This window comes from Pygocentrus nattereri, chromosome 17 (assembly GCF_015220715.1).
Source record: "Pygocentrus nattereri isolate fPygNat1 chromosome 17, fPygNat1.pri, whole genome shotgun sequence".
NCBI classification, from domain to species: Eukaryota; Metazoa; Chordata; class Actinopteri; order Characiformes; family Serrasalmidae; genus Pygocentrus; species Pygocentrus nattereri.
In genome coordinates this window covers 26,060,168-26,084,540 of record NC_051227.1, presented here as the reverse complement: position 1 = coordinate 26,084,540, position 24,373 = coordinate 26,060,168, and the positions used below count along the sequence as shown (strand labels likewise).

At 36.6% G+C, this 24,373-nt stretch overlaps 2 protein-coding genes across 2 annotated transcripts; both read right to left on the bottom strand.

Moving 5' to 3' along the window:
* Nucleotides 1-6,908: 6,908 nt before the first annotated feature.
* LOC108426886 (4F2 cell-surface antigen heavy chain) lies at nt 6,909-12,145 on the bottom strand. Its single transcript, XM_037546444.1, is given in 8 exon segments — nt 6,909-7,280; nt 7,723-7,890; nt 8,946-9,141; nt 10,249-10,304; nt 10,456-10,533; nt 10,654-10,754; nt 11,356-11,520; nt 11,764-12,145. Coding segments are annotated over 8 exon segments (1,518 nt in total).
* A 3,237-nt stretch (nt 12,146-15,382) lies between these two features.
* ppm1na (protein phosphatase, Mg2+/Mn2+ dependent, 1Na (putative)) lies at nt 15,383-22,970 on the bottom strand. The gene is made up of 7 exons (XM_017696838.1): nt 22,880-22,970; nt 22,203-22,797; nt 20,200-20,771; nt 18,866-18,983; nt 18,655-18,769; nt 18,489-18,552; nt 15,383-16,915 (listed from the first exon to the last, which is right to left on the bottom strand). The coding sequence occupies exons 2-7, from the start codon at nt 22,618-22,620 to the stop codon at nt 16,886-16,888; spliced, it is 1,317 nt and encodes a 438-aa protein (XP_017552327.1). The 5' UTR covers nt 22,621-22,797; nt 22,880-22,970; the 3' UTR covers nt 15,383-16,885.
* Nucleotides 22,971-24,373: the final 1,403 nt, after the last annotated feature.

Sequence of the window (24,373 nt, the reverse complement as noted above, 5' to 3'; positions counted from 1 at the left end):
AATCAAGTGAATAATCACTTAATTGTTGGTCTGAACCTATTAGCACAAAGCACCATACTGTTTCAATTGTGGATACTTCAGGTTCTGGCTAATTAGATTTATGGAGGATTTAATCAAACACAGCCACAGTTACACCAGCACAGTGACCGGGGTTATAAAGCGTGAATTTTGGAATGTACAGACGTTTTGCCAGACTGGTGACAGATAGGAAAAAATTTGGAAAAGAAAAACAGTGACTGAATACAGAAAGATTGATGTCATCATAGCATTGAAACTACTTTCATATTTTGAGATGGACTGCCAGTAAGTATTTGGTGAATGATGGTATTCGGGCTCATAAACTTCAGTAACTCATTTTCCAGGCAACGTTTAACCTCAAATGCACCTTTTGGCATGAATGATGTATTGGAAATTCCACCTTCAAAAAATGTTTTCTCTTAAGTGTCCACCAAAGACTAACATGCACAGCAGTGTTTAATATTTGGCCTAAAATGGAAAGAGGTAATAATACTAGATGTCTCCACTTACTGAATGTTAGGGGAAGAAGAAAGAGAAGTGAAAGTGGCTCTCTAGCTTAATGCACAGTGATGTACATGTTTCTGTAATTCTCTTTCATAGTAGGAAGTGACAGTTACAGACTGAGCAGCTTTTCTAAGGCTTGTGTTCCTGTCTGGGCTTCATTGCTCTTCTGCTTAAACTTCATCTAAACATGTATTCAGCTGTTCATTGATAATTTGTCAGAAAAGAACAGAGATGAGATTGTGAGAAGAGTCTCATTAAATATTGTAAACTGTCGTAGGGGTAAATTAGTCACACACTAAGGGCAAAAACCATAAACTGACTGTCTGATTACTAACTTTGGCACAAGCATGAACAGGCCTGTGTGAAGTAATGCTCAAAGCTAAGCTGTGTGAGGTCAGTGAAATGAACTCTTTGTAGAATGGCTCAGCTGACCATGCATTATAGGTCTGCCTTCTGTTACGTTTAATGTTCAGTACAATGTTTAAAACATATAAGTACTGGACAGTACATGATTTCCAAAGCCATTCACCCCACACAACTCTTGGCTGAGTGCTTTTATTTAGTTTGTTTTGTAGCACCCTTACAGCAACATTTCAATCTCTTGAACCCTGGACTTATTATTTATTTGTTAATCTTCAGATTTATTATGACTCAACAGAAATGATCATTCAGAGACTTCTATGAAACATACATAATTATGACATTGAGAAACCAAAGTGTGGCCTATACAGAGACTCTTCCAGTTTAATGGGTTAATTTCATACCGTCATATGCAAACGTTTGGGCTCAGAGGAGCAAATGATATGTTTGATGATTTTCTAAGTGAAAATCCGTGAGCACATCCTCCACATCTGCACATTTTGACACACTGTTACTGTTTATTTGCTGCTAATGTTATTGCATATTTTGTGTATTATTTTTCCCACTATGTTAAACTCAGGAAATGTTTGCATAAGTATTGGTTTAAGAAATCTAAGATCAATCTACAAAATGTATGCAATGTTTTACACTGATTTTTCAACACTTCTGCACAGTTAAATTGTCAAGATGCCAAAAAATGTTATTCTTACTGGTTTAACATATATTGCATCCTACTAGAAAAATGTACCATGTCAACCATACTGCTAGGATTCACAAATGAGGAATATTTGATATTTGAAGCATTCAATGCCTCTAAATGCTGTATCACATAGCTTTGCATGCAGATGGTGATGATATGTTGCAATCATGATGAAAACATATTCATAATCACTTTGTTCTTTCACACAAACTATTAACAATATCCAACTTCATATCTTCATATTCTCATTCATATTTTATGTTTGAAAGTTCACCTGAGTGTTTAGGAATACTTAAATGGTCAAATGTGTCAACTTCCTGTTTCACTGAGATACAGATATGAGGTGACACACAGGCTAATTTCCTTTAGTCATCGATCACTATAAGAAGGAACAGAGAACATGATGAGAGAGCAATGATGTATGACAAAAGGTTGTTGAGCTGCGCAGATCAGGAAATGGTTATAAGAAAATAGTTTAAAAGTGAAACGTGCCAGTTGCCACTATCAGGGAAATAATTAGGAAGTTTAAAGCAACTGGAGATCTCAAAACTCTGCTAGGAAGAGGACACATTTCTATACTGACCCCATGCACAGTGAAGAAGATGGTTAGAGTGAACATAGAATCTCCAAGGATCACAGATGGGGAACTGCAGACATTAGGTCTTTGGGTCAGAACGTTTCCCAAACCACAAACACCGCCTAAAAAACCACAAGCTGTTTGAGAGGGTTGCCAGAAGAAAGCCTCTGCTCCTACAGTTTGACAGTATGTCTCAGTGGTACTGTGTTCTCTGGTCAGATGAGACCAAAGTATTTTTTTTGGCAACAATCACTAGAGATGAGTTTGGCGAAGACACAAATAAAACCATGATGAAAAGAATAACTTCACCATGGTGTAGTATGGTGGTAGATCTGTGATACTGTGGAGCTGTTTTTCTTCCAAAGGCCCTGAACAGTTTATTCAGATACATGACATCACAGATGCCATCAATACCAGCAAAAATCCCAGAACTACACGAAGGGACCTGATGTATGACCTGCAGAGAGTTGGGACCAAAGTAACAAAGGCTACCATCAGTAACACACTACACCGAGAGGGACTCAAATCCTGCAGTGCCAGGCATGTCCCCCTGCTTAAGCCAGTACATGTCCAGGCCTGTCTGAAGTTTGCCAGAGAGCATATGGATGATCCAGAAGAGGACTGGGAGAATATCATGTGGTCAGATGAAATCAAAATAGAACTTTTTGGTAAAAACTCAACTCGTTGTGTTTGGAGGAAGAAGAATGCTGAGTTGCATCCCAAGAACACCATACCTGCTGTGAAGAATGAGGTTGGAAACATCATGCTTTGGAGTTGTTTTTCTGCAAAGGGGACAGGATGACTGATCCGTGTTAAGGGAAGAATGAATGGGGCCATGTATCATGAGATTTTAAGCCAAAGCCTCCTTCCATCAGTGAGAGCATTGAAGATGGAACGTGGCTGGGTCTTCCAGCATGACAATGATCCAAAACACACCGCTCGGGCAAAGAAGGAGTGGCTCCATAAAAAGCATTTCATGGTCCTGGAGTGGCCTAGCCAGTCTCCAGACCTCAACCCCATAGAAAATTTGTGGAGGGAGTTGAAAGTCCATGTTGCCAGGCGACAGCCCCAAAACATCACTGCTCTAGAGGAGATCTGCAGGAGGAATGGGCCAAAATATCAGCTACAGTGTGTGCAAACCTGGTGAAGACTTGCAAGAAACGTTTAACCTCTGTCATTGCCAACAAAGGTTATGTTACAAAGTACTGAGTTGAACTTTTGTTATTAACCAAATACATATTTTCCACCATAATTTACAAATAAATTCTTTAAAAATCCTACAATGTGATTTCCTGGATTTTTTTTCTCATTTTGTCTCTCATAGTTGAAGTGTACCTATGATGAAAATTACAGACCTCTCTCATCTTTCTAAGTAGGAGAACTTGCACAATCAGTGGCTGACTAAATACTTTTTTGCCCCACTGTATACTTGAAGTCTGTTAATATTTTGACTGAAATATCCAAAGGATAAGCAATAATCAATGTTTTTCACAGCCTGTTGAGCTCATGTTTACCAGAATTGTCTATATTTGTGGAGGACACTGTAAATATTTGGTACAAAACTTTTAAAATCCATTCAGGAGAAGATAAGGCTATAAGGCAAAGTTGTTCCTAAAGAAAGCTTTGAATTTACTATTATTATACCATTATTGAGATATTGCATATAAAAACTCAGAAGATGCTTTAGTTTGTTGGTTATTTTGGAAAGTAAATGAAAAGGCTATATTGCAATGTAGACATTGTGACACGTGGTTACTATCACCATCACTGTAAAGAAATCAGAGTCAGTTGTAAGTTTCTGTACATTCAGTCACTTCATTCAAAAATGCTGAATGATTGTTTACATTTGAACGATTGAATTATGCACAAAATTGGAAAAATCCCCTTTGGCCTCTACCTGTCTACCTCTTTTGGGTAGTCAGTGTCTTATGATATCACAGTAAGTTACACAAGGCCTATGCAGCACCATAATGGCAACACACTTACTGTTTAGGAATGACCTGGGCCTCCAACACTTTAGCAATTGCCTAGGTTAGCATAGCAATTGCCTAAAACACTATAACATCTACCTGAGATACCACTTGAGATTTTGTAGTGATGGCTTTGTCAGACCAGGTTAAAGTTCATTCAAAAACTTTCCTGTTTTATTTTACTACACGATCTGTACAGGATCTGTATAAACCTGTAGATCATGTGTGTAGAACATCAGTACTTGTCAGCCAAAACACCACAGACTTCAGGATGCTGCCAAATTAAACACACCTGAGCCAGCTTATCAGCTAATTATCAAGGCCTTCATAAACTGAATTGAACACTAATCTTCACAGCACGTTGGCCTGGATGGTGTGCTGTAGACATCCCTGTAGTATTTCTAAGGACTTTTTTCCAAGAGAGAAATAATGCTCAGCAAATTGCCATTATTGGGATGAAATTTTCTGTCTCCATGTTTAACATTTTTAATTACTTAATTATCTCACTGATTTTTAAAATTTATCTTTTTTTTTTAGAATTTTAACGTACCAGTCGCCCTTTTCTCTGTGTTAAAATTTCATGATGATTCGATCAAAATTACTCTAAAAATACTAAAAATAAAAATAAAATCTTGTTCCATTAACTTTTTTACCTTGTACCTGGAAATAATTTGTCTCAACAGTGATGAAATGCAAAATCAAACAAACAAACATACAAACAAATAACTAATAAAAAGGGCTATATGTATAATTCTATGCAATGTGATTTATTAGTTGTTAATTCTACTGCACTAGTTTTGAAAACAACATCCCTCTGTATCAGTCTTTGTCATTCCTGTGGAAGATACGCGCAGGAATGAAAAACACAGCTGCGCTGCTGTTTCCAAATTGAAAAATATGGCTTTAATAACTGGTTCTCTTATTAAACATTATTATTTGCAGACAAAATAGAAAGCACAATTTGTTCATGTTTCCTTTCATTTTCTTTGCTTTTGTCATCTGAATTCATCTGCAAAGCATCCACATGAATTATCTAGGAGAAAAGAAGCAGCCTTAGTCATGATCCTGAAGTAAAGAGCTGGACAGAAACCACCAAATCCTGTCCATTCTAGAATCTCATCTTCTAGTCAGGTTCTTGAGGTTTAAGGCTCTGGACAGGTCTTCAGAGAGAAAAGCCACATATTGGCTTTAGCCTGTTTCCAAAAAGATCAGGACTGCTGTGATTACCTTTGCTGGAGTTTGACTAGAGCATTGTCTGAGCACATAAATTATATTGTGGCGCCCTCATGTGGTTATAAAGCAAACATCCCATTGTATTTGTTACAAAAAGTAACAGAAGTAAGTGAAGAGGCGTCTGATGATGTTTTAATGTCCAAAACGAATGAATTTACAGTTGTATGCAAGAATTTGTCTGTCCCTGATTAAATTATATGTTGATTTTCTGAGTAAAAATAAGTGTAACAGAGAACACACTTCTTCACATTTAATGTTAACTGTTAATCTTACTGTTCATTTGTTGTATTTAACACACTGGGGAAAATAAAACATAAAATGTGGCCAGTCCATAAATTATGACACATTTGTTATTGTATATTTTTTCGAAGATGCAAATATAAAGAAATTGTTCACTACAATGTTCAGAAAAATATCATATCTAAGCGTGTTCTCTGTCGACACTGAACCTATTTTCACTTACAAAATCCACAAAACATGTGATTTGGCCAGGGGTGCTCAAACTTTTATATGGTAAAGATGGGTGGGGAGATGTAGTCAATTAGCTTATTCTCAAAAACAATATGTCTTATAATTATTGCCACTTTTCCATCCAGCAATATCTATTATCTAACACATAGTCTTCTCCTGTACAGCTTGATGAGTTACTGTTTCTCCTACAATGTTTGAAAAGAATACACAGCAAGGAATCTTAGACCACCCCTTAGTACAGAACCTCTCCAAATCCTTCAGGGTTGTAGGTCCTGTCTTTTGGACTGTCCAACTCAGCTCCCCCCATAGTTTTATAGTGGGTTTTAGGTCAGGAGACTGGCCATGTCAAAAAACTTGATTCTGTGGTCAGTGAAGCATTAATGTGTGGATTTGGATGTTCTGTATGTTTTGGTGGCTTAGGTCCACCCGGTTTATTAAGATCTTTGGCAGAGGCAGTCAGATTCTCCTAGTAATTCATGGAGTCCATGATGCCATGTACCCTAACAAAGTTGAGGCTCCCTGCTTTTGCAAAAAAAATGCATCAGCAAGTAACCAAACAGTTTAACAACACAAAGTGTATGAAGCATAATGAAGTGCAAAGTGCAACCACAAAGAACCTGTATGGTTCTGCTGAAAGGAAAGGTGATTTAACACAGTGGCTAACATGTTCCTGACCCACTTTGTTTGGAACGTGCTGCAGGCTTAAATTTGGATTGTGTGCATGTTTGAAAAACAAACATTCCTCTCTAACTCTCCTCCTTACTATGCATGTGGGTAACATACACTTGCATTGATTACGCAAAGCTCAGATTGTTTTAAACCTCTTCATCATTTCCCTAACAGATATGGGGCTTATGATTTGTGAAGGTCACTGTGCTTTTATTTCATTTCATTAGTGTATTTTATCTTCCATACGTTGAAGAAAGACAGAAATAAATCATACCACATTGCTTTTTTCAAGATTATGAGTTCAGTTGTAGCATTACTCTTTCTCAAAAACCTCTGATCTGTTCCACTCTGATTTTCGGCATCTCCTGACATCACATCTTTCTTCACTGGAGCTTCATGCATCCTCTCAGAAATAGTTGTCTGGCTCAAACAGTTTAATGACAATTGCCTCGTGTGGGTGGAGCTGTATGGACTGAAGGGACACAGCGCCAAGGCGGTCCAGACCCGTGCTGGTCACAAACACTCCTTCTTTAGGGAGGCTGGGGGCCCAGTTAGGGTCCAGTGACTGAGGTTCTGAACCCAGGTTAAACAACACAAGAACATGAACGCAACCCCAAGAGCGCAGGAAGGCTAGAGGGGGCGTGGCCGAGGAGTTAGATTGGGCAGAGCTGTTGAAAGGGAGAAAGGTAAAGGTGCCAAAAAGTAGCGCTTCTTCACGAAAATGAGTGCGACTCAGCGACTGGAAGAACGAAGTGGAGCGCCTCGATTTGATCCGATTCTGTCAGAGAAAGACAAAGTCTCACATGAACATGCAAATGTTTGGGGGCACCCAATGTATTATTATAGAAAACATACTTTTTAATGCACACTTGCTGTTTATTGGCTGAATTTTAAATATTGGAAATCTGCACAAAAATCCTATATTTTCATTTGTTTACTGTAGAGCACTTATTAACTTATTTTCACTTGGAAAATTAACAACATATGTAAGTCAAATAGGGATATCCAAGCATTTGCATACATTTGTGCATGGAAAAAGTTATTATTGCTTAATAAATAAGTAGTAACCTTAAAAGATCTTGCTCACCTGTTGTATAGTGTCTTTATGTGCTTGGTCATCTGTAGGCAAGTATACAGAAACATTCTGTACACAAAAACAAATCAATGACTTGATATTAATATTACAATGTTTGTATTTGCTGTATAATATTATGATACACTCTAAGTGATTACACTGATAGCATGTGCATGTTGGCAGCTGACTCAAGCACTCTGCTTACCACAGACTGGCTAATCTCATCACCGTATCTGACAATTGGAGTTCCCGGTAAGGTCATTATCAAAACCATGAGGACTTTCTGTAGCTCCCATGCTACAGGCCTGTCCACCTGCAACACACATTATCACATGCAAGTGACTGGACTACTCGACAAAATCTGAACAATATAAATATATACAGAAATATAAAATACAAAAATAATACAAAATACATCTAATCACTCCAGTCACTGTAAGAGTATCATACTCTTGTCATTGAACAAATTTCTTGCTAGAACTTAAACAATTTTTCAAAAGTACTGTCACAAACATTTCAGCTTGCATTGCCTACACTAAGAGCCAAACACAATGCAACAATTGTTACTGTTGTTACTGTTTTATATATCTTATAAACAACGCTGCTGTTGGAAGAAAGCCTTGTACCTCCATTTTTGTCATTTACAGGAGAAGGAAAAAACAAATGTTACTTTTAATGTACGTCAGTGGAACCAGACTTTTTGCCAAGTTATTTTGGGTAATTTATTTTGGTCAATTCATCAAAAAAGAGATGTGATGAAATGAGAAATGAGATTTTCAAATTATGTCAAAAGCTGAAACATTGAGATACAAGGTTCTTACAGCAGCTCCTAATAAATAGAAGTTGTGCAATCATCTCCATTTTGTACAAGTTAATTATTTTTCAGCGTCAGGACAAAAAGCAGAATACATAAATTTAATATATAGATATTATGTTATATTTTACAGTATTTCTTGACCATGCAATTATTATGACTTCTATTCTTTTCCATGGACTTGCTTCCAGTTTTTCAAAGAAATTTGCTGGGATATTTTCCATACCTACAAAGTTCAGTTTTAGAAATTGGTTACATTTTCTTCTTCTCATCATCAAAGTTTTACTATGTTAAACCCAGCAAATAAATAGAAACTGTGCACAAAAAGTTGCAGGAAAGGCATTTATTTCTAATTTCTAATAAAAGGACTTCTTTATCTTAAAAAGATGCTATGATGCCTTTAATGTTAAAGATGTACACAAAGATTGACAGAAACTCCAACAAGTTTTTTGTTTCTTTGTTTGTTTATTTGTTCTAGATTGAGAGTAAATGAAGAGAACAGGAGTTTTTCCTAGAGAAATTCCTGTGATTTATAAAGAAAGATATTCACTTACTGTCCAGCTTGGCCATTCTCCCTGCAGAGTCTTTAGCCTGCTTTCCATGGCTTTAGCTAGCTCAGCTGCAGATAACTGGTGGAAAGATGAGGGGAGCAGAGACTTTGAGACCAGATCCACCAGAGAGCTGTTCACTGTTAGCCTAGACGTGTTGAGTGGTGAGGAGGAATCACCTGTTTGCTTCACCATCACAATCCTACAAAATAACACACATACTTACTGCTGCACATCTGTGTGGTGTACTGCAGACTGTATCCTGTCTCATTGTTCTAGTTTTTAGGACTTTGACTTATAATAATAATAATAATAATAATAATAATGGTTAGTCAATAAATCTCTGATCTCAATTTGATTATTTTGGTTTGTTTGAGTGTTTATACATTTATTTAACACATAGAACACACATTAGTGAAATATAAACAAAATGTTTTGTTACATTGGAAAACAGCCTGATTTTATTTTGGCCAAAAAGGAGTACACATTTTACTCATCAACTCTAAAATATGCAGTTGCATTGCTAAGACCAGATTGACCAGGATTCATAGGTCTTTACATCTCTTTACACCTCTATCAGTCACAGGTATAAGTTTGGGTAGCCCTTAAAATGACATGTTTTGTTGATGAGTAAACACATCATCTCCAGATAATATATACATATTTTAATGAACCATCACTGTTCACCTGCTGAATTTAACATACTGGAAAAAAACATGTTGCATGTGCAAAAGTTATGGCACAATATGTTAAACGCAGTATTTAAATACAAATTGTACAGTGATATTAACAGCAAATGGTTTATTGACATGTATTCCCTGTAGAGGGTGTGTTCACTTCAACTAGACAACAAAAGATGTCATTTGACCGGAGGTGCTTATACTTATTGGTGCTACTGGAACTTTTTTCATTGCTTTATATTTTTACATATCTTTTCAATATGAAAAAATGTTTATGATGAATAGATCAATCAAAACTTACATTACCAGTTAAGACTTTTCGTTTTCCTTGTCCTTCTTTTGTTTCCTTTTCCTTTCCTTCCTCATGTAAAATTCTGAGATGAGGTTTTGTCCCAACAGCAACACATTATATTATATTATATTATATTATATTATATTATATTATATTATATTATATTATATTATATTATATTATATTAGAGCTCCTGCAACCCAGAATGAAAATGAAGTGTGTGTGTGTGTGTGTGTGTGTGTGTGTGTGTGTGTGTTTGTGTGTGTGTGTGTGTGTGTGTGTGTGTGTGTGTGTGTGTGTGTGTGTGTATTAGAGCTATATTAGAGTTGTAGAATACCTTTCATTGTACTCAATGCTGAACTCTTCAACAAGTCCTCTCCATTCTGTCAGTGTCTAAAAGTCATAAACATATAATAACTTTTATTCTGAACCATTTTCAAACATAGTAAAGTCTTCCTTTTTACCAGAGTCTTCCTTTTTGTAATGCAGGATTGGTTCAAAACATTATATCACCACTTTAAATGCATCATCAGGACAGCTTTACCTTTTCAGAAAAGGCAGAGTCTGTATCACAGATTCCAAATCCTGACACCCCCAACTCAAGCCAGTACCTTAGTGAGTCCTAGACAAGAAATCGTACAGTGTAAGATAGTGGAGTAGTCTGAATGGATCTGCAACAGATTTGGTACTAGTGATCACACAGCAAAAGGTGATTGATTTTAGAGTTTGAAGATGATTTTACCTGGACATGAACAGCTGAATCAAATAACATCTCCGTCTTGTTATAGAACTCAGGTCCTTCAAGCAGATCCAGGTTGCAGAGGTCCAGAATGATTCTTACACCTGGATTGTACAAATAATTTTTGCTAATTCTGTACAGACACAAATGTTGTTTTATGGTTCAGGTACTGTGTAATTAATCTCTTATGAGTTCTCAAATGCTATCAACTAGAAATCCTGCTAAGGTTTTACCAACTTCACACTTATACCACTTCATTCTGTACTTCCTATCAAAACTAACCTTCGTTTGAACCTAAATGGTTCCTAAGCATAGATGCATGGTGCTAAAAATGTCATTGGTACAGAATCTTTACATTAAATAGAGGTTCACCAAACTTGTTACTCACACATGCACATCTCATTTAAAAAATTGTATCTTAAAGAATTAAAAAGGTTCCTTAAGGAAAAAAACAGAAGTTCCTTTGCATCATTTCAAATAAACATTTTGGACCGTTTCTTTTTGTTAAATCAATATGAAACAGACTATTTTAAAAAATGACACAGGGAATAAACAGACTGGCCACTACAGCTCTTTTCACTGAAATGTTACTTTGTGACAGTCACATACAAATCAATCATCAGTAAATGAAGCATGGCAAAGCAATGCGTACAGTGTGTATACAGGAGCGATGAAGCTCTCCAGTCAATCCAGACAAACCCCTACCTGCTTTTTGGCTGTCTATGATGAGCTGGTGGAACTGTGGTAAAGTGCCCAGTCGCTGGTCAATCTCAGTCAGGTTGGGTGGAGAAACATCATGCCTGAACAAACCCTCCAAAATCATTACTCTAACCCCCAGAAACTGGATGTAGGCAAGGCTGTCTGATACCTCTGAATAGGAGAAAATCATGATTATTGTTCACAAATAATGTCATGTGATACTAACAGTATGAAATTTTAACATTAATCATTACTGATTAAACTGTCTGGGCTTATTAAAGCCAAAAATCATGAATGATCTTAAAAGTTAGCAACAATTTTTTCCTTCTTCAAAAGGCCCAATTTTTGAACATTTGGTTAAATGCTGTAAATATTTTATTTGGATTTTATTCAGTTAGTATTGCAGCTACTCACTGCTAATAGCACTGAACTCTGTATTGTCTACATCCAGAAATAGAGCTGGCTGCAGCCGGTAAAATATCTCTTTCTGCCACCAATGCAGTGGAGTAGCCACTGGCCGTGGGCTCTGAACGATCACCATAATGGCAGTGCCTAGCATGGTCAGCCACCCCAGCCAGATAAGCAGAACCAGACGAGAGCGGAACTTTCTCCAGCCTGGTCCTCCAGCGACGGCCTCCAGCTGTTCTCTGTTCATGGGTTTCCAGGTGTTTAGATCTGTGACAGCTTCTGGAATTAGTAGAGGGAGGGTCTCTGAGCCCCCCAGACTGCCTGACAGGCTGAGCCCCGGGCCCAACATACTGCCATAGTCTGAGTCTCCATTCATCTTCAAAGGCATTCTGTTTTACTTAGACATACAGATACACAGAGAGATTTCATGATGAGTTCCAGAGAGTCAACTCTGATCTAGTGGCGTACAGAGTACAGATACATTCACATGATAGATCAACTAAAACAACATGCCAGTTCAAAAGGAGCAGTTTCTTCTCACTCTAATAAATAAATAAATAAATGAAATATAAAGAAAATAAATTAGATAATTTTGTGGGTGAAAACTAGCAGTGACTAAATTAGAGGGAGAAATTAAATAAAAACCCAGTAAAAAGTTAAGAAATTCATATTACAGTAACATGCAAAAGTTTAGACACCCCTGGTCGATTGAAATGTTTTGTTGATTTTGTAAGTGAAAAAAATGTTTACACAGAACACATTTTTTCACGTTTTAATGTGCAATTACTGTTTTTATGCTATACTACATATTGGGAAAAATAAAACATTACATTTGGCCTGTGCAAAAGTCATGGTACATTAAATACTTTATGTACACCCAGGTTCATGGATCTATTTGCATGTCCTGATAATGCAATATATTCTATCATATTACACTTAAACATGATGGTTCTATTCAGCACCAAACATATAAAGAACCACTTACAGGCTTAAATGGTTCTGTGCATGGTGAAAGCATTCTTCAGATTCATGAAGAATGTGCTGTAGATGGTTCTATATAGAATCTTTTAGAAAAATTGAAAATATAGCATCAAAAGGGTTCTGCTATTGTTACAATGTCAAGCTTGTAGCAATTGAAAACACTTCTGTGACAAACCCTCATAAGACTTTTTACAGCACCTTCTCCATCAATTTGAAGAACCCGTTTACCATGCGCAATTCCTGTTTTTATGCTATGCTACATATTGGGAAAAACAAAACATTACATTCAGCCTGTGCAAAAGTCATGGTACATTTTATACTTTATTTTGCATTTTCCAATGTTTTGAACTCAGCAAAAAAAATTTGATTTTTGCACTAAAAACAATAAAGGGTCATTTTAAGTATGTTACTTAGAAGTGAAGTGTAAACTTATTTTTCACTTTAAAAATGAACAAAGCATGTCATTGTGCCAGGTTGTTGAAACTTTTGCCTATGAGTGCCTATGAGGCATTTTGTAGACTTGATTTACCTTTAATTAAATTATGCAAAAATTAATAAAAGAGAATCAAAATTTCAAGTTGACCTGACTTTTAATTTTTGCACAGTGCTCCCCGCCTTGTAAATAGATAAATGTAAAAAAGGACACAAGTAACTACAATATTAAGGATAGAGTAAATAAATATTTAGGCAATAAAAAAACACAATTCAGAAATTCAAGCCAGTGTTATCTAGCTAACAATAGAAGCATGTTTCTTTGCTTGTGAGATTTCAGAGTGGCCCAAACTGTAAGCTGTAAAAAACTAGACAACAATCAATATGAAAATGCTAAATAAAAGACTCAATATTTCTATTAAAAAGAAGGCAGTAATATTTAGATTTTATTTCACTTCAAGTAAGAAGTAGACAGAAACAGTAAGCCTGTTATCATTTAGTGAAGTTTTGGGATTGCTTACTTTTTTATGTTAAAGCAGGAAATCTTTTTGCAGTACATCAAAAAACGGTATAAAGACAGCAATGAAACTACTTGCAAAGCTACTAAACAAGGAATCTTGTTTAACAACATTTGTTGATGTCATAAGAAATGGCTGCATTTATTAGTCCTATTTATATACTAATTTAGATTGAAATTGTCATTTTATGAGCATGTCAATTTAAAACCTTAAACAAAACTGTAGTCTTGACAAATTAAAGCAATAAGTAGCACTTTTCCTGAGTGATAGAGGAACAAGGCTTGCTTGTGCTGTCATGCTGATGGCTTACCTCAGTAGAGCTTCTTTGCAGTGTCCTGTTTATGTTGCTTCTTCTAAGCCAAGTGCCACTGTGCTTACTGTGTGCCTCTATTTGTGTTTTTCCTTCTTTTTTTCCAGTACAAATGAAAAAAGCGCCCTCCAAAGACATGACTGAGTAATTAGTATAGAGGTGGTATGACATTCCACACTTAAGCAACACATTCTGTACATATTGCATACTGCAGCCTCCTGGCACTTCACTTGTAACTTCCTGTGCATCACAAACCTTTCCAGGAACAGATTAATTGAATTGTCTAACTCATTCTAAATTGCTGTGTCAGCTTTATTATTATTATTATTATTATTATTATTATTATTATTATTAATTCCACCCATGGATCTATTTGCATGTCCTGGTAATGCAGTTTATTCTATCATATTCCACTTATACATCATGGTTCTTTGGGGGTTATAAGGCAATGGTTCTATTTAGAACCAAAGATATATAGAACCACTTGCAAACTTAAATGTTTTTTTGCATGGTGAAAGCATTCTTCAGATTCATGAAGAATGTGCTGTAGATGGTTCTATATAGAATCTTTTAGAAAAATTGAAAATATAGCATCAAAAGGGTTCTGTTATTGTTACGATGTCAAGTTTGTAGCAATAGAAAACGCTTCTATGACAAACCCTCAAAAGACTTTTTACAGCACCTTCTCCAACAAATTGAAGAACCCTTTCACCATGCGAAGAACCTTTAAGCATGCAAAGGGTTCTTTGAGTGTTCATGGTTCTGTATAGAACACATTTGATTTCCATGTGCTTCTGTCAACAGTACATCTTGTTGGGGACTACTTAGTCAATCCAGCGACTATCAGCCTAGGAAGTGAAGGCTGTTAGACTCTTTTCCTCTCCTCATGGGATTCTTTTGGTGTAAAATAAAATGCTAATGCTAAACTCAGAGGTCTGTCCAATATCAAAACAGTACAGATGTTGTCACCAACAAGACATAATGACAGTAAACACCAAAAAAGGAATTAGTGACTAAATATGAATGACTTAAATGTAACTAAATTAACAGTAGATTTCTTTACTCAGTAATATACTTACATTTATAGCATTTGGCTGACGCTTTTATCCAGAGCGACTTACAATTCGCTTATTTTTACATAGGTAGGCCAAGGAGGTGTTAGGAGTCTTGCCCAATGACTCTTATTGGTATAGTGTAGGGTGTTTGCCCAGGTGGGGATTGAACCCAGTCTACAGTGTAGAAGGCAGAGGTGTTAACCACTACACTATCCCAACCACTTGAGTATAAGCAAAAGTATTATTATTTGAGTATATTCAGGACAGTATTCAATATTTTACTGAAGCACATGTAACTGAGTAAATTTAACAAATTACATCCACATCTGGTCATGTAAATGTCATTAATGCAAAGTCTATTATTTTATTGATTATACACTTTGTTTTAATCAGTATCTAATTATGTTAAGAGCTAATCACCCATTAACAAACACTGACACAAAACTATGATATGAATTGTACATAGACATAGAAAACAGTTTTTACATATAGTTTTGTGCAATTTTTCATACATTTTCAGAACAGTGACAAAATGCATGTAAGAGGATCATGTTTTTAAAAACAAAATCATTCTATAACCATTATTAAAGAATTATTTAAAAATGAACAGTAATTCAAATAAATTTAAATTAAATATAAAACAGGAATCAGAATCGGGGTACAGATTTGAAGAGAAAAAAATATAAAATAAGGTAAGCAGTGGTGGGTAGAGCGGCCTAAGCCTACACCTTCCATAAAACAACTTAAAAACCAACTTAGAATACAATGTATATTAAATTCTTCACAGGTGTACTTGAATATGAGTAAAAGTCTCACATTTTGAAAACAGGAAAGTACAAATCAGTTCAAAATTTGCTTAAGTACATGAAACTGAGTAAATAGTTTACCACCCTCCTATGAAGCTCAGATACTGGGTAGCAGTTTTTTGAGAATGAGTAGCACCTTAGCTGAGGTCAGCAGATGTCACAGACTGGCAGGCACATGTGCTATTAGAAGTGTTTATGTTACACATTTTAAAGAAGGGGTTCTCAGCCCCAGTTCTAGTTACTTTAGCTGCTCTAATATGACTGACACTTCAGTAGCGGCGGGCCTCTGAAATAATGATCTATTATAAGCTTAGTAAGGCAGCCTTTTAAAAGGGAGTCAATTAAACAAATGTAATTTTAACCACGGAGGGGAACATGATGGCTGTAAGTGACAGAGCCTATTGCTATTTTTCTGAGCTTCTTGGTGATAATACAGCAGGCTAGCAATATACTTACCAATATATGATTTGGGGTATCTATATTTATGTTGAAGGAACAACAGGAAGTACAGTTTTCCTTGGAAAAGTGATAAAGTGAGCTGTGCTAATATAACCATGTTATATATAAAATTTTAAATTGCTTTTAATTAATCAGTTAACATCCTATTAAAGAAAATAAAGAAAATATTTCTTATCCTTCAATTGGAAGCCCATGCAAGTCTCTTGCAGATGATGGAGAGTATCTGTTTATCATTTACTTGCAAAAAAGAAATGGACTGCAGGTGGCAGCTGTAGATGCAGTATTGTGGGTAGAATCTGTGGTCTAGCCAGGCACTCACTGTTCCTCAGGTCAGAGGTTCTGAGATGGTGCACAGAAATGCCTTCTCTTCTACATCACAGCTGACAATAATATCTGTACTGATTCTCCACATCGAGTACCGGGTTTCACAGTGATGAATATAATTATTTGACTTCACAGAGCTTTGCATAGATTGAAATCTGACCAGTGAAGAGTTTACACAAAGTGAGGAGTGGCGTTGCCACTGTGAATGGAAGGCTTGTGATGCTATTTCCAAGGTGACCACCACTAGTTGGAATCTTCTGAGCTGCCAATATCCTAGAATGATAAAAAGTCAAATAAGATCTCAACCCAAACCCAAGTAGTTTGACTTTAGTGTCCTCAGATTGTTTGTTGTCTACATCTCCATAAAACTGGTTATACAGGTAATAGAGATACATTACTGTTCAAAAGTGAGAAATCATCTGCCATATTAACAACTACTGTACTAAATAACTTCTACAGTGTAGATTGGAATACTACTGGATTGGGTACTATGGGCTAGACCCCAAAAGGTATCTAAAATGTTTTTTTTTTCAATAAAATAACAACATGTTTTTGTGAATATCAAGAATCAAGACATTACTAAGTGATAAACATTATACTGTAATTGCTTGCTTGTGATAGTTTCTTATTGTTATTTACCTTAAGATTTGATCACCATATTTAAATACAGTTAATTCTACAACCTTATTTCCAAAAAAGTTGAAGCACTGTGCAAAATGTAAATACAAGCCCATTTCCAAAAAGTTGGGATGTTAATGCAAAATGTAAATAAAAACATATTCAAATGATGTGCAATTCATTTAAACCATATATTTAAATGAGAACAGTACAAGGACAATATATCAAATGTTGAAACTGAGAAATGTTATTGGTTTTCAAAAATATAAGCCCAGAAATGCTGCCACCTTCTCTGGGCCCGAGCTCATTTAAATTGGTCTGAGTGGAAGTGGAAATACATTCTGTGGTCCAACAAATCAAAATGAGAAATTATTTTTGGAAATCATGGACACTGTGTCTAAAGGGATGAAGACCGTTCAGCTTGTTATTAGTACACCGTTCTAAAGCTAGTATTCATGATGGCACGGGGCGTATCAGTGCACATGACATGGGTGACGAGCACATCTGGGAAGGCACCATTAATGCTGAACAATATATACATGTTTTGGCAACAACGCTGCCATCCAGACATCTTTTTCAGGTAAGGATTTGCTTATTTCAGCAAGACCATGACAAACCACATTCTGTATGTATTACAGCAGCATGGCTGCATATTAAAAGAGTCTGCAGTCCAGACTTATCACTGCTGAACATGTGGTGCATTAAGAAATGAAATACATGACAAAAGCAGATGAAATCCTACATCAAGCAAGAACAGGAAAACATTTCACTTTCAAAACTACAGCAACTGGTCTCCTAAGTTCCTAAATGCTTACAGAATGTGTTAAAAGAAGAGGTGTTCGAACACAGTGGCAAACATGCTCCTATCCCAACTATTTTGGAATGTGTTGCTGGCATCACATTCAAAATAGGCATATATTTAAAACAAAATAATACAATTTCTCTGTTTTAACATTTGATTTGTAGTCTTTGTACTATTTTCAATTAAATGCAGGGTTTAGATGATTTGCACATCATTGCATTCTGTTTTTATTTACATTTTGCACAATCTACGTTTTTTGGAAATGGGATTGTATTATAACTTCATTCGTGATGTTATACAGCTTTCTCAGTCATTACAGAATCATCTACAGCTCTGTCGATCATTCTATAAGTGACAACTGACTTATACCAAGGAGTTGTAGTGTTTGGCTCAATTCAGAGGTTTAAGTAGAAAGTGAATACATACCATTGGCTCAATACTTCTGAATGCTGCTGCATATTTCTGGTATGCAGTAATTATGCAGTCTCTCCTGCAATGGAGAAAAAAAAATGAAAATAAATTGTTGCTTATCTTAATTTAGGTTTAGGCACTGGTAGTCCATGTAGGCTACAGAAATCATCCAGCTTCTTACTTGCTTGTGATGCCACCTCCTGGTGGAAGTCCAGGGATGTCCTCTGTGGCCATGAACTTCATCACATACAGCAAATCAGGCTCCTCGTCTTTTGACCTGATCACCTGAATGATTTCTGTTTGAGGATGATAATTTGGATTACTGACATGCAGTAAAGTTGGGAACTGTGTTTTTTCATTTGTTGGCTGTGCATCCTGAAGGAAAAATGTACCATCTACTTTGAGATCTATTAGGTGTTCAAGCTCTGTTTCTTGCTGCAGTGCTGCAGGAGACACCTGGGGGGCACCACTGAAGCAGACGATGATGATGCTCATGTTGTCCAGGCTTCCCTGCAAGATACGAATAAAGGTGAGCTTTTACACAGACAATGGTCTCTAGTTAGCCGTGCTAGGCTGAGGTTTGTAGACCCTTTAGAATCGTTCAGTTGCAGCTTATCTGACACAAAAAAGTGGGTTCTAAAACAAAAATATCCAATTACTGATCATGTCAGAAATGACACAAGACTGTACAATACTGTATTATCAGAGCAGGGCTTTAAATCATGACATGAGGTCATGGTCAAGAACATGCTGATTTCTGACTTTTTGTACTGTGTTTGTTTTATGTACAGTTGAATGCAAGAATTTGAACAAATTACATGGCACATCATGTGTTTTGTTGACTATCTAAGTGAAAAACACTCTACAGACAAATTCACTATTGCATTTTTCGGCAATTTCAAGAAAAAATAAAAACATAGAATAGAAAATGTGTCATGCCTTTTCACAAGCCACATTTTATGTTCCAGTATGTTCATTTCAGCAAAGAAACACTGTACATTAAAATGTGCAGATGTGTGTTCTCTGTAGATGCGGTCACTTGTAATTTGTCCAGAGATGCCAGGGATGTTAATAAATATGTTGTCACAGACGAATACAGAAATGCAAGATAGGGAAACTGCATTGTAGTATCAATGAGTACATAAAATTAGGCCTTGAGGTGAAATGATTTCTGATGTTATAGAAGCATTAACAAAGGATTGTTAACTACCGAATTCCCTCAAGCTTTAGAATCCGAGATGACTGCTATCTTAATCCCATCTCTCTCTCACACTCCTCCCTCCCTATCATTTAATCCTGCTATTTACAGAAGCAGAGTGTCTTCTTTGGGAACAGGTCGTGGTGCAGGTATTATGTGCTGATCTAATCTTCCTTATGTCAGCATATGACGAGGAAATGTTATCTAATAAGTTAGACAGCTTTGTGTAACCACCACAAAACATGAGAGCAAAACATTTCAGTCTGACACCCTCAGACTAAGAAGAATCTTTTTCTTTCACTGGACAGTGTAGATCATGTTAAGCAGAAGAACACATACATGGTGCTAAAGCAAACAAAGCTAATCCAACAGTTTAGACAGAATATTTCCTTAGATTTGCTTCCTACCCTTTGTTTTTGTGTGCTGCCTCAACTTTAAAAAAAAATATTGCGCATGCATATAGCCTCCACAGCTGTGCAAGTTTCATTGCTCATGGCCCAAAGGCTATGCTGGTGCTGGGACTCTAACCTTATAGAGACAGAGGTCAATGACCTGGGTGCAGACTTCCCTCAAGTCATTGCATACTTGTAGACGGTCCCTCACGAAGGCACATAGCTCCTCATTGCTAATAGCGTCCCAAACCCCATCGCAGGCCAGTACCAGGAATTCGTCGTATGGTGAGCGCTCCAGCTCATACACCTCTGGTTCTGGTGACACCAGCTGCTCTGTCTGTGTTCTCCATTCCACCTCCTTGAAGGTGAAGTCCCCGAGGGCACGGGACACAGCTAGCGAGCCATTGACCCTCTGCAGCGTGACTGACCCTCCTGCATTCTGGATGCGCTCCTTCTCCCGCGGGTTGCAGGGCTTGTGGTCCTCTGTGTAAAAGACCACCTGACCATCTCGACACAAGAAAGTCCGGGAGTCACCACAGTTGATGAAGTAGATGTTGCGCGGGGAGATAATAACTGATGCTGCTGTGGAGCCACTGCGATCCCAACCTTCACTCTGGGACAGGTTATGCATGTGGCGGTCGATGCTCAAGAAGCCATCCCGGACAGCTTCCTTCACTCGCTCCACGTCTTCCTCTGCTGTCATGGCCCCTAGAGGAGGAGAGAGACGCTTAAAATCTTTTCAGATTCTTAGGTAGAGTGACAGAGGCCTGTTTGGGGGAAATTTGACCAAAAAGGGAGTGATTAAATGTTTCCATTTCCAGATGTGTTCAATTATATTACATTTATATTCAATTAAGTGTTACCTCTCATGGTTCAATAGTTTTATGCAATACAGTTAAGGATTAGTGTCTAAATTATTATTTTACCATAGGAATTGATTTTTTTAGTCTCAAGCCATCTGATTAAATTTAATGATGCTGTGTTTTAGAAGTTCTGGTATGAAGCTTTGGTAGGTTTGCTACATTGCTCATATCCATGCTCAAGGCTGCAGGGACAAATCCTCCCTCGTTTCCAGTGGAAATAAGATTGAGGGTCAATGACCTGTAGGTTTGGTTATTTTTGCCCCTCCACCGAATTTCAGGTGTTTTCTTTGGCAAGTTACATGACTCCCTTTTTGCACTTGTGTTTGGAGAATGTGTTGTTAACAGATATAATTTCTGTAAGGTTTTTACTGAGATAAAGGTTGTTTTTCTAATTAGGACTGATATGAATGATATGAGGTTCTAGAAAATATTACATTATCTCACCTTTGAGGAGATCTTGTAGATTGGAGAACTATTTATTACTATAAAGAGTCCTTTAAGTAGACTTTTGCATTGCATAAAGATTGTTTCCCCATGAGAACTGTGGCCTGATGCCAATGTCCGACACATTTCATGTACAGTCGCATGCAAAAGTTATAACACCCTTGGCCAATTATAAGTGATAACAAGTGAAAATAAGTTAACACATATTTTACAGGGAACAGACTTAAATGTGGCATTTCACTGTTAACTTTAGGGCACAATTTCTATTTATTTGCTGAGTTAACATATTGGAAGTAAATAAAGCAAAAAAAATATATAAAATGTGATGTAACTTTTGCAAAAGCCATTTTATATATATATATATATATATATATATATATATATATATATATATATATATATATATATGAAATGTGCAGGAGTGTGTTTTTTCTTGTGGAGCATGTTTTAACACAATTTCACTTAGAAAGTCAACAAAACAAGCTTTTGTGTACCACTGTACATTTCTGATGATGCTGTTTCTGATGTTGATGCATAAACATTAATAAAATGGATTTATCTTGTATCTTGAGTCATAAATGCAGTATAATGAATAAAATTCAGATATTGTACTACAGTAACCCACCTAAGCATTCTACTCGTCCAGAGTGCATTATGTATGTCATCAAATATCAGTTAGAAATATCAGTTAAATCTGAATATCACATTCTGATACTTTCTTCATGCAATATATGTGATTCCTCTATGATCCTGATGTCATCATACAATCCTAGGCTAAATGGTTCTTCCACTCTTTATGACAGTGCAGCTATAAGCATAATACAACATGTACCTGTATTGAGGATATGATCCAGCAGGTGTGCAGAGCAGTATTGAGCCACAGTGGATCCTGCATGTCCATCAAACACGGCAAAGTAACTCCAGTCTGGAAGCCCATCAGACATCTCAGGCATGCAGGTGTGTGTGTCCTCCATTTGAGTACGCCATCCCTGCATGCTGGCCAAGGCATAGCTAATGCCCCACTTCGACTCACCCTCTGCTGTCTGCTTCTGTAGGATAGGTCTCTCCAGGTAAGGACTAGGAATGTCCTCTAGATTGTTGTTATCGTCTTCGGAATCAGAGTCGCCATTGGCTTCTCTTTCCCTCTGCCCTCCTCTGAAGAAGAAAGTGACCATCTTCTCAGTCTCCCTCACCAACTGCCGTAAAAATGAGGGCACCTCCACGGTGCTGGCCCGTCTGGCGGTCCTCATGACTCCCCGGATCCTCCGCTTAAACTTCCTGCTGGTCCCTCTCTTTCTCTCTTTCCTCCCTCTGGTCTTTTGCAGGAGGTCCAGTGCCTTGAGTTGACTTTAGTCAACTTGTAGAAAGATGTGGCAGTGGAGTTTGTGTGCTAATCGTTTAATTTACCTTCTTGGTTGCCTCAGTCCCTGTAAAGTATATTAGGAAGACATGATCATCTGTTTTCATTGTATTGTGTCCAGCAGAACAGAGTGAACTTGTGCAGCTTACCTAGTTCTCTCCCAAGCCTTGCAGAGCTGTCATTGGCCAGGCTATTTGTGTACACTTAGCTGTGGACGTGTTTACCCCTGTGAGCTCTGCCTGTCCTGTCCTCTGTTTTACGCTCCTTATAATCTCTTTCACAGTAATGAGCTTGGATTAGTTCATGGTCTTGCATCAACATTATGAACATGTCAGCATTTTATAATATACCAAGGCATCCAGTGAAATAGGATCCATATGAATGGCGAAAGTCCTTGTCATAGACATTTTCCATAGCAACAAACTGGATTTGCTTGTGATGCACAACACTGACACAGCACAACTGTCTGAAATGTATTTTGATTAATGCCACTATTAAACACAAGTTCAGAGCAGAATAGGTTTTCACATAAAGACAGCTTTCCTTTTCCTTTGGACTACATGGCTCTGCATTATTTGGGAGTTTATCCATGTGTAATATTATACATATCTGTATTGAGGCTGTGATCTAGAAGAACTGCCATTCAAAAGTTTGGAAGCATTGTTTTAATAATATGAAAACTATTTTGTTGAAGATACATGTATGAATCTTAGGCAATGCTAATATCCTAAAGGTGTCAAACTATTTGTAGCAAGGTATAAATATTTTTAATGATCAGAGGTATGGATGATTTCATCCAAATCACGTTTGATTAGCTCTTTAAAGTAATTTTATGTTCATAATCTGAAGAGCTGTATTTCAAATGTTGTGCACGCCTCTTATTCATTTAGTCTTGTTGGTCTTGAATTGTTTTAGCTTTTTAATTTTTTTTTTAACTTTTTCAACTCTTGTTTAAATTGCTCAGCTGCACCAAAATCAAAGTCAATTGACTTTTAAAGAATGTAAAAAAAAAAGAATTACAATGTTATACATTTTGCGAGAAGACATAGTTTTAGATTTATTTTATGTGTAATGCCTACTCCCAACAAAACATATCATGAAATAATAAGTGAAAGTGGAATTTATTTCTTTTTTTTTGTAAATGAAACCCTTCTGCTGCAATTTATTGTTTAATAACATTTCTTTAAAACATCTCAAAACATCTTTCTGCCCTAAAAATACTTTAAATTTTAGGAATGAACAATTAGTTCCAACAACAACAACAACAACAACAGATCAACAATCAAAACATTCTGGTGCCTAGGTTATACAGTTGTATGCTAGAGGTTTAAATTACATATTTGTTGATGTTCTAAGTGAAAAAAGTTAATCCTTTAGAGGAAACAAACTTTTATGCAAATTTTAGTTCACAGTTTCCATTTATCTATTGAATTTAACATATTGGAAACTCCCACAAAACATAAAATGTGCCATAACTTTTGCACAGGCCACATTTTCATGTAGAAAATAAAACACACATGTAATTTGACCAACTGTGCCCTAAATTTGCATAAGACAGAAACATTTCAACCATATACAAAAATATATAGAAGCTGTCATAAACGAGGTTCAGTTTCACGTCAGATTCCATGTTGTGTAAAAAT